We start from the raw sequence: 17,457 nt of genomic DNA on the forward strand, positions 1-17,457 counted from the left end.
ACCCAGGCTGGAGTGCAATGGTGCTATCTCGGCTCACTGCAACCTCTGCCTCTCAGGTTCAAGTAATTTTCCTTCCTCAGCCTCCTGAGTAGCTGAGATTACAGGCACCCGCCACCATGCCCGGCTAATTTTTTTGTATTTTTAGTAGAGACAGGGTTTCACCATGTTGGCCAGGCTTATCTTGAAGTCCTGACCTCAGGTGATCCACCCATCATGGCCTCCCAAAGTGCTGGGATTACAGGTGTGAGCCACTGCGCTCGGCCCATCATATTCTTAATAACGGTCACAGCTTGATCTATTTCAAATTATAATCCAGTGCTCAATTCTCCCACCATGCTCTACTTTTTCTTTTTTCTGTGGTGCTTTTGCCTTCTAACATACTATAAATTTTACATGTTTATTATGTTTATTGTTTTTCTTATCACTAAGACATAAGCTCCATGAGGGCAGAAATATTTGCTTGTTTTGTTCAGTGACTCCAAGCATTTACAAGAACACCTGGCATACAGCAATCATACAAAAAATATTTGTAATTGAAGGTGAAGAGTCTTCTGGTCTTTATCCTGGGAGGTTACTTATGTCTGGGCTGCCTCTGAAGGAGAGATTACCATCATGATTTGAAGTTAATCCACAAGTCATGAGGAGATAATAAATATAACACACAGGAAAACAAAACAAAGAAAACTAGACTAGGCGTAAAAAAAACCCTGGATTTTGTGCAATGGTTTATTTTTTCTTTCTTTCTTTCTTTTTTTCCTTTTAGAGATGGAGTTTCACTCTTGTTGCCTAGCCTGGAGTGCAACGGCGCGATCTCGGCTCACTGTAACCTCAGCCTCCTGGGTTCCAGCAATTCTCCTGCCTCAGCCTCCGGAGTAGCTGGGATTACAGTTGCATACTGCCAAGCCCAGCTAATCTCAGTATTTTTAGTAGAGACGGGGTTTCATCACGTTGGCCAGGCTGGTACTACAGGTGTAAGCCACCACACCCAACTAATTTTGTTTTTTTTTTAAATTTTTTGTAAAGATGAAGTCTCACTATGTTGCCTAGACTGGTCTCGAACTTCTGGGCTCAAGTAATCATCCCACCTTGGCCTCCCAAAGTGCTGGGATTACAGGTGTGAGCCACCACACATGGTTTCAAACATCACATTCTTTTTCTTTTTCTTTTTTTTCTTTTTTTGAGATGGAGTTTTGAACTCCTGACCTCAGGTGATCAATCTGCCTCAGCCTCCCAAAGTGCTGGGATTACAGGTGTAAGCCATCATGCCCGGCCTGTGCACCGGTTTCATTTTGAATCAATTACATGCCTGACAAGGTAGTTAACTTCTTAGTTTCCCAACTGAAAATTAAGAATAAGAATAATGCCTCATGGAGTGGTCAAAAAGATGAAATGAGATGAAGTAAAAATACAAAAGGTACATGTCTGCATTTAGAGTTATTTTTATTTCAGAGCTTCTTGAGGGTTTAGAAAGGAAAATTCCTTCCCCTTCCCTTCATCTGAAGATTTCCCATTAGGGCCCAGGGCATGACATCAATACTTCCCTTTAGGCCTTTCCCCTTTGGGGGCTCTAGAAGCAAAGTCATCCAGGAAATGAGAATCATTTGCTGGATAGTTTTAGAAATACTAATATCCTTGATCGCTCAGCAAAGAGGCAGTATGGCAGCAAACAGGCAGTATGGCACATAAATGAAACTTAAGCAAAAGAAAAATAAAGAACCAACTACCAGCTAAATTGTTCATTGTAAGCAAAATATCATGGTAAGAGAAAGTAATAAGGCCATACCACTCAGACACCCCAGGGTAGACAGAGGCTTTGGTAGGTTGTTCTGCCAGCTATTTTTTTTTTTTTTTTTAAGACAGAATCTCGCTCTGTCGCCCAGGCTGGAGTGCAGTGGCTGGATCTCAGCTCATTGCAAGCTCCGCCTCCCGGGTTCACTCCATTCTCCTGCCTCAGCCTCCTGAGTAGCTGGGACTACAGGCTCCCGCCACCTCGCCCTGCTAGTGTTTTTGTATTTTTTTTTAGTGGAGACGGGGTTTCAACGTGTTAGCCAGGATGGTCTCGATCTCCTGACCTTGTGATCCGCCTGTCTCGGCCTCCCAAAGTGCTGGGATTACAGGCTTGAGCCACCGCGCCCGGCCCTGCCAGCTATTTTTAATAATGGAAGAACAGAGCACAGAATTTAAAAGGGAAACCATATATAATAAATTTTATCCAATAAGCTCTCAGTCCATCAGCTGGTCCTTACCTGGTAATGCTGAAGCTCAATCAGAGCAGCCCTCAGTGGAGATGAAAGCACGCTTTGCTTGAGCCAGTTACCCAGAGAGAAATACAGGTGTGCCACAAAAATGCCAGAAAAATTTAAAACCAGAGTAAAAGTCACACTGAGAGATACTTTGGTAAATCTGAAAATAAACAACACTTGGCTGGGTGAGGTGGCTCACACCTGTAATCCCAGCACTTTGGGAGGCTGAGGTCAGCAGATCACAAGGTCAGGAGTTTGAGACCAGCCTATCCAATATGGTGAAACGCTGCCTCTACTAAAAACATAAAAATTAGCCAGGTGTGGTAGCGGGCGCCTATAGTCCCAGCTATGCTGGTGGCTGAGAAAGGAGAATCACTTGAACCCAGGAGGCAGAGGCTGCAGTGAGCCAAGACCGTGCCACTGCACTCCAGCCTGGACGACAGAGCGAGACTCCGTCTCAAAAAAAAAAAAAAAAAAAAAAAAAGAAAAAACACTTCGATTAACTATTACTTGGGCAACTTATTAGTACCAAGTGCTATTTTGGATTGGAAAATTATAGGGTAAATATAACCAAATTAGAGAAACAAAGTGATATATTTTCCAGGTTTGAAGAATACATGCTACTACACAACGGCACTGGATTGATTATGACACCTGCAGACACAATTACTACAGTTTGAAAAACATGTGAGGGGTGACCTCACCCAGTAAAAGAGAGGGATAAAAGAAGAAACCACAGTATTTGATACACACAGTCAATCCTAAGCAACAGAATCATCCCAGCCCATAGATTTCTCTCCCTTATTTCCTTGGACCAACCTACTTATCTCATCTTTATGGTAAAACCAAACATCCCCAAAATACTGACTACCATACTGATTCACATTCATTGTATCACTTAGCTTTGAGTTTGTATCATTCATTGTAGTTTTGAGTTTATCTTGCTCTCAATCCTAAACATAGAGATAAGGCTTACAGTGTAAACAGGCATTGAGCTTGAATAGAAGATGACAATCATTTAAAATTATTAAATTGAGATGAAGAAACTTTATAGTCTCCACAAATACAGGCCATAGGGCTAGTAAATGAAAAGATGTGGACAACTCTGCCAGGACAGTCATGTTTAGGATGGCTTGTGACCCTGCTCTCTCATTTTCCAGTTTGTTTCTTGTGAAGGAGAGAAAAAAGCCCCCAATAATGAGCCACTTGATCTTACCACGTCAATCTCTGTGTTGGAATGTCCCATGTTACAAACGATGCAGCTATTCTTCATACGGTCCAAGTGCTCTCTGGTTACCACATTCTTGTTACCTTAAAAACAGAAGAGAGGTTTGAGTGCTCACTGTCTTTTGGCGGCAGCAGAGAAAGATAATCCACAGAATGAGAAAATAAATGTGCAAATCATATAACTGATAAGGGACTTGTTATAAGGAATTCTTACAACCCAATAAGAAGAAGACAATTTAAAAATAAGCAGGCCAGGCCGGGCGCGGTGGCTCACACCTGTAATCCCAGAACTTTGGGAGGCCGAGGTGGGCGGGTCACGAGGTCAGGAGATTGAGACCATCCTGGCTAACATGGTGAAACCCCATCTCTACTAAATATACAAAAATTTAGCTGGGCATGGTGGCGGGTGCCTTTAGTCCCAGCTATTCAGGAGGCTGAGGCAGGAGAATGGCGTGAACCTGGGAGGTGGAGCTTGCGGTGAGCCGAGATCGTGCCACCGCACTCCAGCCTGGGCGACAGAGCAAGACTCTGTCTCAAAAAAAAGCAGGCCAGCCATGCTCACTCATGCCTGTTATCCCAGCACTTTGGGAGGCTGAGGTGGCAGAATCAATAACTTGAGCCCTGGAGTTTGAGACCAGCCTGGGCAACATGGCAAAGCCCTATTTCTACAAAAAAATACAAAAATAAGCTGGGTGTGGTGGCATGTGCCTGTAGTCCCATCTACTAGGGAGGCTAAGGTGGGAGGATCGATTGAGCCCCATAGGTCAAGGCTGCAGTGAGCTGTGATTGCACCACTACACTGTAGCCTGGGTGACAGAGTGAGACCCTGTCTCCAAAAGAAAAAAAAGAAAAGGCTCTGAATCGACATTTCTTCAGAGAAGATGTACAAATGGCCAATAAATACATGAAAAGATGCTCAACATCATTAGTTATTAGGGAAATGGAAATCAAAACCACAATGAGATGCCACTTTACGTTCACTAGGATGGCAATATCAAAAAGAATGACAATAACAAGTGTTGGTGAAGATATGGAGAAATTAGAAGGCACATGTATTGTTGGTGGGATTGTAAAATGGTGCAGTCACTTTCAAAAAATTTGCCAATTCCAGCCAGGCGTGGTGGCTCATGCCTATAATCCTAACACTGGGAGGCTGAGGGGTGGATTGCCTGAGCTCAGGAGTTCGAGACCAGCCTGGACAACACGGTGAAACCCTGTCTCTACTAAAATACAAAAAATTAGCCGGGTGTGGTGGTGTGTGCTTGTAGTCCCAGTTACTTGGGACCACACACCTGGCTAATTTTTATATTTTTTTTGGTAGAGACAGAGTTTTGCCATGTTGCCCAGGATGGTCTGAACTCCTGGTCTCAAGTGATCTGCCTACTTAGGCCTTCCAAAGTGCTGGGATTACAGGTGTGAGCCACCACACCCAGCCTGAAAATGTTAAAAACAGAGTTACTATATGATCTAGCAATTCTACTCTTAGTATATACCCAAGGGAACTGAAAATATATGTCCACATAAAAACTTGTATTCAATGTTCATAGCAGCATTATTCCTAATAGCCAAAAAGGGAAAACAACCCAAATGTCTACCAGTTAATGAACAGATAAATAAAATATGGTATAACCATACAATAACACATTACTCAGCAAGAAAAGGAATAAGGTACTGATATATACCATCACATGGGGAGGCCCTGAAAACATCCTGCTGAGAGGCTGGTCATAAAAGACCACATATTGAATGATTCCTTTTTTTTTGAGAAGGAGTTTCACTCTTGTTGCCCAGGCTGGAGTACAATGGCATAATCTCAGCTCACTGCAACCTCCGCCTTCTGGGTTCAAGCAGTTCTCCTGCCTCACACTCCTGTAGCTGAGACTACAGGCGCCTGCCATCACATCTGGCTAGTTTTTTGTATTTTTAGTAGAGATGGGGTTTCACCATGTTGGCCAGGCTGGTCTCGAACTCCTGACCTCAGGTGATCCACCTGCCTTGGCCTCCCAAAGTGCTGGGATTACAGGTGTGAGCCACCGTGCCCAGCCATGAATGATTCCTTTTTTAAAAAAATTATTATTTTTTCCCCTTCTTTTTGCAGGTGTTGCTATAATTCCATTTACATGAAATGTCCAGAATAGGGAAATGGTGGTTGCCTAGGGCTGGGGTATGATGGAGAATGGAATAAGGAGTGACTGCTAATGATATGGGGTTTCTTTTTGGGGTGATAAAAATTTGATAATTGGGATGTTCCACAACTTTACTAAAAGCCATTGAACTGTACACTTTATTATTTTTTTAAATTTTTTTTTTTGAGACGGAGTCTTGCTGTGTCACCCAGGCTGGAGTGCAGTGGCACGATCTCGGCTCACTGCAAGCTCCGCCTCCCGGGTTTACGCCATTCTCCTGCCTCAGCCTCCGAGTAGCTGGGACTACAGGCGCCCGCCACCTCGCCCGGCTAGTTTTTTGTATTTTTAGTAGAGACGGGGTTTCACCATGTTAGCCAGGATGGTCTCGATCTCCTGACCTCGTGATCCGCCCGCCTCGGCCTCCCAAAGTGCTGGGATTATAGGCTTGAGCCACCGCGCCCGGCGCTGAACTGTACACTTTAAAAGGGTGAACATTACGATGTGAATTACAACTCAGTAAAAACATTAGATTGTGGTGATAGTTGTACAAACTCTGTGAATTACTAAAAAACAGTGGACACTTTAAATGTGTGAAACGTGTAGTAAATCAATTACAGCTCACAAAAAAGCAATAAAAAAAAAAAAAAAGGCCGGGCGCGGTGGCTCAAGCCTGTAATCCCAGCACTTTGGGAGGCCGAGATGGGCGGATCACGAGGTCAGGAGATCGAGACCATCCTGGTTAACACGGTGAAACCCCGTCTCTACTAAAAATACAAAAAACTAGCCGGCCGAGGTGGCGGACGCCTATAGTCCCAGCTACTCGGGAGGCGGAGGCAGGAGAATGGCGTGAACCCGGGAGGCGGAGCTTGCAGTGAGCAGAGATCCGGCCACTGCACTCCAGCCTGGGTGACAGCGCGAGACTCCGTCTCAAAAAAAAAAAAAAAAAAAAAAAAAAGGTCCAGGCTGGGCAGGGTGGCCCATGCCTATAATCCCATCACTTTGGGAAGCAGAGGTGGGAGAATCACCTGAGGCCAGGAGTTTGAGACCAGCCTGGAGAGTGAGACCTCATCTCTATTTAAAACAACAAAAGAGATCAGGGGATTGATAAGAACCAAGAACAGCTTCTTATGGTCCCTCTTCTCTGCCCCTATTTCTCCCTGAGGCTACAATTACAAATTTTTTTTTTTATTCTTTTCGATTTCCCCCTCTAAAATAGAATTATAAAAGAAAACCAGTGTTCCTGTAGTTTATGGTTCTACATAAAAATAAGTATCTTATCCTAGAGGAAACCAGCCATTTCTGCATATTCTTTAAAACTCAAAATCTACCTCTTTGGGAATTAACAGAATAACCTCTTCTACTTTCTCTAACTATGAAAGAATTTCTCTCTAGCCTTGCCTTAATTACATACTAGAGAGAAATGTACATCACTTTTGGAGGTAAAATAAAAAATCAAGTGTACATTTAAGATCTGGCTTCTCAAATAAAACTTTATAACTGAATCTCATCTCTAGCTATCTCCTAGGATGAATGGAGATATAACAGTTGTCTTAAAGTGTGAAGAAAAACGTTTTTACATAGGAATGACCTAATTGTATACCTCTGGTCAGAGCTCTAAAGAATTAGGAAGAATATGAAAGACTGATTGGCTTTGTGGGCTACTATCTCTCTCTAGCTTTTAGAGTTTGGTTTTTCAGAATATTTCCAATCATCTTGCACTTGCTCCATAAAAGCATTCCCAAGTGCCACCCCATTTAAAATGTCATTATCATACCTGTACAGGTAATAACAATGTCCACTTGTCGGATGACCTCATTTAATTTCACCAGTCGAAATCCATCCATACTGTTGAAATAAAGCATGACCAATTAACCTAAACAGGCAGCTGGGGAGCCTTTTAACACAGGACTTCAAAAGCTAATATCAAGTTGCTGTCATTTCTTGAGATAGCTGAACTATTCTTAGAAGTGAAAAATCCAAACAATTTCCTTAGTTCATACAAGACAGAAATAAAAGGTTCCTCTGCATCATGAGACTTATTTCTTCCTGATAATAGGGAGCCAGGGGCTACCATGAGATTCCCTGACCGAATTTCCAGAAACTGTAGAAAGTGCCACTTAGCTATTTAACCAACTACCCCCTTGAAAGTGCTCTCTCCAAGATCATCAGTGATTTCCCGAAGGCCAAACCCAAGATTTCTTAGACTCTTAACTGTTTGTTTGTTTGTTTGTTTGTTTTTAGAAATGGGATCTCACCATGCTGACCAGGCTGGAGTGCAGTAGCTAGTCACAGGCATAATCATAGTGCACTACAGCCTCTAACTCTTGGCCTCAAGCAATCCTCCTGCCTCAGCCTCCTGAGTAGCCAGGACTGTTGGCATACACCACCATGCCCAACTTCTTAGATTCTTACATTATTTGATTTCTTCTACTACATTAAACATTATTTGCCTTCTTAAAACTCTATACCCCTTGGACTCCATGATACATCTCTCCTGGTTTTCCTCTTACTTCTCTTAATTGTCTCTCCTCAACTTCAGCCAACCTTTGGATATTGGTGCTCTGCAGGGTTATGCCTTTATTCTGTTCTCTATTCTTTCAGTATAGAGAACCATATTCTTCCCTTGACTGCAAATGATTGCTTATAGATGGCTGATTTTTACATTTGTATCTTCAGCTTAGATCTCTCTGAAGCTGGCCGGGCGCGGTGGCTCAAGCCTGTAATCCCAGCACTTTGGGAGGCCGAGGCGGGCGGATCACAAGGTCAGGAGATCGAGACCACAGTGAAACCCCGTCTCTACTAAAAAAATACAAAAAAAATTAGCCGGGCGCGGTGGCGGGCGCCTGTAGTCCCAGCTACTCAGGAGGCTGAGGCAGGAGAATGGCGGGAACCCGGGAGGCGGAGCTTGCAGTGAGCCGAGATCGCGCCACTGCACTCCAGCCTGGGCAACAGCGTGAGACTCCGTCTCAAAAAAAAAAAAAAAAAAAAAAAAAAAAAAAAGATCTCTCTGAAGCTTCATAGCCAAGGATCAAATTAGCCACTGGATAGCACCTCATGAATGTCCCAGAAGGATCTCAAACTTACTGTGTTTGAAAATAAACTTATTATTTTCTCTGCACTCACAACTTCATTTATTTCTTCTTCTATATTTTCTATCTTGATCAATAGCATCACTGTTCATCCATCTGAATGAGCCATATAAACAAGAATGTCCTTGCTGCCTCTCCCTAATTGAAGTTGTCACCAAATCAGGCTGAGTCTTTTTCTTTAATTCCTTAAAAGTCTCTTTCATCTGTCTTCTCTTCTCTAATACATACTGGCCTTGCTTAAGTTTAGGTCTCACTCCTTCTTGCCTAAATTACTATAGTAACCCCTGGCACAATCTCATTGCCTCTAGGTTTACATCTTTCTAAATCATTTTGCAGAGTGATTTTCCTAAATGCAATTTGGATCATGTCATTTCCTTGCTTAAAATACTTCAGTGAGACTGCCTATTCTTAAGGATAAGGCAGGATTAGAATAAGACCCAAATACTTGCAGTAATATGTGATTATATTGACATATGACTCCCATGACTGCTACCTTAGATAGCACCACTCCCCCAAATGTATCCCATCTGCCAACCACATTAAAATATTTCCAGCTTCTTAAATCTGCCATGCTATCTCCTTCCTTGGAGACAACACACGTGTTCCCTGTACCTGGAATATACTTCCAAACTAAGAAAACACCTAAACAAATGTCAAGACTCTGCTCTGCTGACATCTCTTTCTACCCTGCTCCCTTGCTTCTTAGTAAGCAATTTCTCCTTTATGCTCCTACAGAAGCATGTGCCGTTTAACTCCATGACAGCACTTACTTCACTGCACAGTGGTTATTTGTCTGTGTGCTTCTAACAGCCGGACCTTATCTCATTTATACATTCATCTTATTCATTCTCAGCACGTAGCACAGTATCTAATGTATAGTAAGTGATCAATTCAGGTCTATAGGATAATCTGAACAGTATCACAATTTGTATTAAAACATGTTCAGGTTCCTATAATAAACCCTTAGTGTATTAGAAGGATGATGGTTCCCCTAGGCCACAGACACTTGGACTCTGCAATAGTTTTTAAGAACAGTGGTATTTCCCACCCTGCTGAGGATGGCAAGAGACAATTTTAATAACAGCTATCATTTAGTGAGCATATATTATGTAGCAGCAGCTCTGTACCTTATATAATTATGTATGTTATATAATGTATAATATAGAATGATTATTATTTTGAGACAGGGTCTTGCTGGGTCACCCAGGCTGGAGGGTAGTGGCATAATCACAACTCACTGCAGCCTCAACCTCCCAGGCTTAGGTGATCCTCCTACTTCAGCCTCCCAAGTAGCTGGGACCACAGACATGCACCACCACACCCAGCTAATTTTAAAAAATTATTTGTAGAGATGGGGTCTCCCTATGTTGCCAAGGCTGGTCTCGAACTCCTGGGTGCAGGCAATCCTCCTGCCTCAGCCTCCCAAAGTGCTGGGATTACCGGCATGAACCCATCACACCCAGCCTATGTTAATGATTATTTTACTGAACTCTCACAATCCTATGAGGTAGGTATGATTACCCACATTTTATAATAAGAAAAGAACTATTCTTCTTTTTAACTTTCAATTTTAGAATCATTTCAAACTTAAGAATTATAATACTAGTGTCAATAATTCTCATATACCCTTCACTCAGAGTTAGTAGATTTTACCCTTAATTGGGATTGGTCTAATGTTTCCTCACAATTAGATTCAGGTTACACATTTTTGGGAGGAATACCACAGAAGGACTATTTTCAGTGTAACACATCAGAAGGCATCTGATGCCTGCCAATTTCTTTTCTGATCATTATTTGAAAGCCAAGTATTACACATGGAGAAAGTAAGGGGCTACTTGTTCTCTGGCTGACAGAATCCCTGTTACTATCTCCACAGGATTTCTAAATTTTCACTTCTGATAGTCTCTGCTCTCTCCAAGCAGAGCTCCTTGACCTTTTTGAAAGGCAGATGCTTAGAGTTAGTGGCAGCCTCTCTGAGGATCTGGGCTCCTCTAAAATAAAGTGTGGCATCAACCAGGCCATTCTTTGGAGACAGCTCCAAGATTGCAAGTGAGATGGTAGTGTAGAGGCTTACCAGGCTTGCAGGGCACAGATGGGGTCAATTTCAGTTACATACACAATGGAGCCCATGGCTTTCAGGGCAGCACAGCACCCTTTCCCCACCTGAAGAGGGGAGAGAGCACACATATTAAGGAAAGTCACCGAGAAAACCATTTCTCAAAGCTTCTGGGAAAGTGCACCCCCTCTTTCCACCCCTGGGAGGAATTTCACTGAATAGATTCATACTTGGGGAAAACAAGAAGAACAAATAATTGAATACAGCTCATAAACAAACCCCTGGCTCCTGCTTATCGCATTCATGTGCACAAGAACACCCACACTCACGATTCATAATCAAAACACAAGCTAAAAAGAACATCACAAACGGTGGTACTGGAGCAAGTCAGAAAATCAACTTAAGGAAAAATGGCGGCAATGCAAAGGGAAAAAGAAAGACTACTTTAACCAGAGGGCCTCTGAAGTTCTTTTTCTCATCTAAAGTGGTAACGAGTGTACTCATATGTCCATACAAATAAAAAATTCCAGAATATTTCAACAAAATCCATTTAAAACACCTAATAAATGAAAGGTTAAACGTCACCTCTCCATAGCCACAGACTACCACTTGCTTTCCACCAAACATCATGTCTGTTGTCCTTTTAAGTCTAGGGGAAAAAAACACATTAAATCAGAAAAATCTTCTCTTGTTTCTGCCTTGAGGTTAGATTGAATCTCTTTGTTTTCATGGGGTTTTTTGGTTGGTTTGCTTTTCATTTTGAAAGAAAGTCTGGTTTCTTTTTTTTTTTTTAAAGGGGTTTTCTGGTCTTTACCAGAAAATTTGCTAGACAAATTCTAAAAGAGCTGTAACACTGAAAGTCTGATTTCTATCCTAGAGAAACTAATGACCAGAAAGAAAAGTTGAATAAAATACATATTTTCTCACTCCCTGCCATCCAACCAATCCTATATGTAAGGCTTTTTTTCCTTTTTTTCCCCCTTTCTTGCAAGTGGTGCAGAAAGGAAGAAGATGTAGATAACATAGTAATTTTTAAACATAAAAGCAACATACATTTATTAGATAATGTTTTGAAAATATAATATTTAGAAATAGAAAAGATACAAAGGAGAAAATAAAAATAACGTAATTTTAATTTACGAGGTGACAAAGCTCTGGCTTAATGGAGACATTATCCAGAGGTGCTACATGAATCCTTTCCAGAAATAACCAAAGCCAAAAAACTTAGAATCTCAACTTGACAACACAAGTTCATCTCAAAGATAATAAACAATACCCATCAAGAATTGATTCACGGCAACAGTAGAGGTTGTCAAATTTCTGTTTGGTGACTGAGTCATTGACATTCATGGCTGGAACACACAGCTTCCCAGCTTTGGACAGTTGGTACAGCCTGAGGATGAGGGAAGCCAAGAACAAAAAACATCGGAACGTTACAATCTACCATTGCTTTCATAGCAGGCCCCAGAAACACGATGATTGGGTAGGCATGAGAGCGTGAGACATGACTAGTTTCATCCTATTAGGTGGCCACTGAGAAACAAAGAATATCTTTCTAGAGCCTGCATATACAGCTTCACAATAAAGATTTTATTCAAAAGTCATGTGGGGAAAATCCTTGACCCATCTCTAAATTTTAAGGCCTTCACTGGAGACTATAAAAAGTGGGTGAGTGGGAGCGGGTTGAAGGTTGCAAAATTACCTACTGGGTACAATGTTCACTAAATCTGCACTGGTCTCACTGCCTGCCGGAACTACAAGTACATGAGACTACACCTGGCTGTTTGTGTTTTGTTTGTTTTGAGATGGAGTTTCACTCTTGTTGCCCCTGCTGGAGAGCAATGGTGTGATCTCGGTTCACTGCAACCTCCGCCTCCTGGGTTCAAGCGATTCTCTTGCCTCAGCCTCCTGAGTAGCTGGGATTACAGGCATCTGCCACCATGCCCAGCTAATTTTGTATTTTTAGTAGAGATGGGGTTTCTCCATGTTGGTCAGGCTGGTCTCAAACTCCCGACCTCAGGTGATCCACCTGCCTCAGCCTCCCAAAGCGCTGGGATTACAGGGGTGAGTCACTGCACCCAGCCTTCCAGCATTTTTTCTTTTTTTTAATAGAGACAGGGTCTCACTGTGTTGCCCAGGCTGGTCTCGAACTCCTAGACTCAAGTGATCCTCCCATCTTGGCCTCCCAAAGTGCTGGGTTACAGGCATGAACCACTATGCCCAGCTTAAACTGTGTATTAATTTCACTCATCTTTTTAATTATAAAAGGAGTAACTTTAAGTACTACTTTAAAAACCATGCTTAATCCCACTAATCTACTGCAACAATTTTAACTTTCAAATACACTCACAATTTGTTTTTTGTTTTTTTTTTTGAGACGGAGCCTCACTCTGTCACCCTGGCTGGAGTGCAGCGGCGTGATCTCAGCTCACTGCAACCTCTGCCTCCCGGGTTCAAGCGATTTTTGTGCCTCAGCCTCCTGAGTAGCTGGGACTACAGGTGTGCGCCACCACACTTGGGTAATTTTTGTATTTAATAGAGACGGGGTTTCACCATGTTGGCCAGGCTAGTCTTGAATTCCTGACCTGTTTTGTACATTCAAAAAGATGATAATGTATTGAAGCAGTGACGGTGGCTGGTTCAGAATTTACTTCCCTAAAACTTTTTTTTCATCCTTTTAGTTCTTTATGGGTGAAATAAATCATAGAAATGATCACAGAAATTGAACTGAAATAATTCCAATTTTACTCAGAGAATTATTGCTCATTTGAGAAGCAGAACCCTATATGTCCTTGCTTTCCATGTAAGAATGTAAGCTCTAAGATGGCAGAGGTTTTTTGTCTGTTTTGTCTACTGCTAGGTTCCTAGCACCTAGAGCAGTTCCTCGTTCATTGTAGAAGTTCAATAAATATTTGTTGAATGAATGAATAAATGTGTCCAAAAAGGACAAGAAGTAATTGTTTACAATCACTAGAAAACGTGAGGACTTCACTTGTTCTCCCACCTGCCCCCTTCTCACTATTTTAGGTTCATTATTTGTGTTGTTAATTAAAAAAAAAAAAACAAGAGAGATCTGGTCACCTCAAAGCAAGCTGAGATCTGATCACCTCACAGCAAGTTGAAATGTTGTTACCTCATAGCAGGCTCCAATTTTTAACACGTGTTTTATAGGTATGTGTTTATAAGACTTTATGTCTAGACTGCATAAAACCAGGTATGCCCATGTCAAATCTTACCTATGAACTCCAGTAACACTCTCCTCTACTATGCCCTTGATTTTCTTAAACATGTTGGGATACTTTTTATAAATCCAGTGGGTAAGATCCCCTCCATCATCCAAGATCTGCAATAGTAAGCATCAATAACATCATTCACTTTGCTGAAGCCTCGAGGCTTCAGTGCTTCTCTGGGTCTTGCATCCCAATCTAATTAGCAATTTACAGATATTTAAAATTTCCCATATGGTTATGCAAAGTAACTTAAAGCCAGAGTAAATGCAATAATCTGCCAAATAGTCATTATATTGAAGTAAAAGACAATGAGAGAAGAAAGGCCAATTTTAATTCGCACAGCCAAACAACCCTCCCTATGATATATCTACTGCATCAAAATATACAGCAACTAACTGAGGATTTTCTTATGGATTGATAACTTGTGGTTATCTAGGCCACTAGATCTTGAATCTACTATAGGTATTCAGAAAGCCTAAATGGACTTTAAATATATTCAGTCAAGACTTAGTTTAAATAAGAGGCCTCAGTTTACACAGCCTCTTAAGAAAAAAAGAAAAATCAATCAATAAATGGTCAGATAATTAAGTCTCCCTCTCGGAACAATAGCTTATAAAACTGTATTCCATTAACCTTCTCTTCTCCCAAAGTATAGGCACTCTCCCACCCAAAATATCAGGCAGCACTGTAGGGTTTTGCCTAGCACAACCTCACACTCTGTAGAAACCAAATTAAAAATAACCAGGGAACCGTGCAGCATGTAGGTGTGCAAGCATGCTTCTGAACAGCTCATCTATCACTATTTCAGGTTGGGATGAAAGATAAACACAGTGCTGTGCCCACTGGAGCTTTCATCAGCAGAGAAAAGCTTTTGAATTATAAAGATAAAGAAAAACCAGCTTAGAACACTATCAGGCACGAGGCTATGATACTTCAGTCCTTCGCTAGGCTGTCAGAAGTGTTTAGCAGGACTCTGCAAATTGTTATACCCATCCTCCTGGAAAGTCCCACAGAACTGGGTTGCCTTCTGCTGACATGCACCCATCTTGCAGTCTCATCAATTATCAACTCTGCTGTAAGTGCCAAAACTGCCATTCTGGACCCCAGAGTACACAAAATCCCCAACCTCATGTCTACCACCTGATCTCTTTTTCTCTTTTGCTCTTGCTGTTGACCTATTTTCTCTCCCTCACTCAAACATTGCTTGAGAACCAGAATTCAAGTTAGGACTCTCATCAAAGCTTTTGTACTTGCTCCATACTACAAGTAGAAACCCCCAGAACAGATGCCCCAAGAAAGCAAAAGGCTCTTCTGAGTTTCTCTCTCCCATTCTCCATGTATGGAATCCCTCATGAAGTTTTCCCTTCTACAGAAAAGATAAGAGACAAGAGAGATTGAACAACTGGAAACTCTGTGTTGTAAGTCTCACTATTCTCATCCACTTTTCCATTTTAAGGAAGATATGACACAGACAGGTAGTTGCTGCCTCTAAGATTTACTTAATGAACTCTGCCCATAATTCTCACCATGTAAATCTACTGCAGGAAATTCTTGTCATCAGGAAATCTTCCCAAGGGTGGGAAGTAAGGAAAAGTACTAAATCTTGACAGAATCTAAAGAGGTATGGGTCTTGTTTTCTGGGCTGACAACTGTTTTTGTCCTTGTCTTACTCTCTTTATTAACCTTCCTAGCAGTTTGTGCTGGTTCTACAGTTTGTAATGTTCTCCAGGTAAAATCCTAATGTCCTCCCTGGGTTCCTGACTTTAAAAATCAATGTTTTATTCCCAGGAGAAACTCCCTGGCATATCTGCTTTAGCATCTGTCAGTCACACTCCCTCATGTCACTATTAAAACTGTTGGAACAAGCTGACTCATCTTACAGCCACTGTCAACTCTGCTCCCCCACCCCTTTAGGATATGAAGGCTCTAACCCAGCTTCCTCAAACAAGCCTGGTGCAGTGTGACCTGGATCACAGAATTCAGAAAGAAGCTACTTCTCTGCCACGCACCAAGTGAGGCCTGCTCTGCAGCCTTCAGCAGCAAGCAATGGTTGGACTAGAGCTTCAGGGATTCTTTTGTCAGCACATTCCCTAATTTCTGCCCCCTCCCCCAAGGGGAGCACCTCATAGTTTGTGTAGCTTTTTGGGGAGGGGGTTGGGGTGGGGGCACAGTTTCACTCTCTCACCCAGGCTGGATTGCACTGGTGTTATCTCGGCTCACTGCAGCCTCTACCTCCTGGGCTCAAGTGATCCTTCCACCTCAGCCTCCTAAGTAGCTGGGACTACTACTACAGGTGCATGCCAACACATCCTGCTAATTTTTGTATTTTTTTGTAGAGACAGTGTCTCCCTATGTTGCCCAGGCTGGTCTCGAACTCCTGGGCTGAAGGAATCTACCTGCCTTGGGCTCCCAAAGTGCTGGCATTACACGCCACCACACCCAGCCCTTTGTGTAGCTTTTTGCCTCTTTGCAAATCTAATGTGCTATCAGGCTTCAATACTTGATCTAAAGAATAACACAAAAATAAAAATGAAGCAAAAATTACAACCCCAAAACTTTGCCTTGTTGTCTTTTTAAATGTGGGGAACGAATATAAAGAGAAGAAACTTGAACTTGGAAGCTCTTCAGGTTTACTATAAATGCATTATACGAACTCTATTATTTTTATTTTATTTTTCTAGTCCTGACTCACATGACAAGTATATGGATTCTAGAGAGAAGGCTAAGCATCTCGAGAGCTCTGGGGTGGTTTGTTTGGGTTTTTTGGTTGTTGTAAGGTGGGGGAGTAGGCAGTAGCAGGGAATGGAAACTCATTACTCTTGCTTTTTAACCAGCCACGTGTGAATCCTGGGCAGCACTTTAATGTTTCTAATGAATATAAATGCTTCCAACATTAGAACCAATAATTAAAGCACTTTGAGGTTATAAGAGCTTCAATACTCTTGGGGTACCCATAGCATAAGAATCTAGTTCTGCTGGAAATCCAGGTACGTCAGATACAAATGAAGCCATTTTCTTTTCTTCTTGTTGGGAAACCCTCTCCCAGGCCATAACCTCCTCCCATCCCCATTCCTGACCCCTACAGAATTGTATTAGCAGAAATCTGACCCACCATGTTTGGCTGCCAGCCCTCCACATTCACACATCTATCAATGCACCACCAAAAGTCATCTTCTGACTCTCCCTTCCAGGCAAAAACAGGAAATCCTGAGAAAAAAAGGAACAAAGAGAAACTATTAAAGACCAAAAGAGGCTGATCGCCAAATTTTAGTGAGAAGATTCTGGTTCCTAATTTCCAACTCTCTCATTCTGCTATAATCCTTGGATTGACATTCTTCACTGATTGGCATTGCCTTCAGCCCCTTTATCCATTCCTTTGTCTTTGATGGTCATTCTGCTCTTGTTAGCCCAATGAGGACAAGTAGAATGGACAAAAGTATGACAGCTGTTTAAAATGTAACGAGAGGGGGCCAGGCACAGTGGCTC

The 17,457-nt window shown here is 42.0% G+C and overlaps 1 protein-coding gene and 1 non-coding gene across 10 annotated transcripts in view; both read right to left on the reverse strand.

Annotated features, from left to right (window-relative positions):
* Positions 1–17,457, reverse strand: part of LOC105471408 (adenosylhomocysteinase like 2) — a 212,411-nt gene that overhangs the window by 13,806 nt on the left and 181,148 nt on the right. For all 9 annotated transcript variants that reach the window (XM_011723897.3, XM_011723896.3, XM_071094519.1 and 6 more), the window contains 7 exons: positions 17,084–17,178; positions 13,978–14,084; positions 12,018–12,134; positions 11,327–11,390; positions 10,760–10,848; positions 7,371–7,441; positions 3,460–3,554 (listed from right to left, as the gene is read on the reverse strand). In XM_011723897.3, coding sequence (XP_011722199.1) covers positions 3,460–3,554; positions 7,371–7,441; positions 10,760–10,848; positions 11,327–11,390; positions 12,018–12,134; positions 13,978–14,084; positions 17,084–17,178 — 638 coding nt within the window. The remainder of the gene's footprint in view (positions 1–3,459; positions 3,555–7,370; positions 7,442–10,759; positions 10,849–11,326; positions 11,391–12,017; positions 12,135–13,977; positions 14,085–17,083; positions 17,179–17,457) is intronic.
* LOC112424871 (U7 small nuclear RNA) lies at positions 11,536–11,597 on the reverse strand. The gene has a single exon (XR_003015809.1). It is a non-coding gene; the product is annotated as a U7 small nuclear RNA (small nuclear RNA).

This window comes from Macaca nemestrina, chromosome 4 (genome assembly GCF_043159975.1).
Source record: "Macaca nemestrina isolate mMacNem1 chromosome 4, mMacNem.hap1, whole genome shotgun sequence".
NCBI classification, from domain to species: Eukaryota; Metazoa; Chordata; class Mammalia; order Primates; family Cercopithecidae; genus Macaca; species Macaca nemestrina.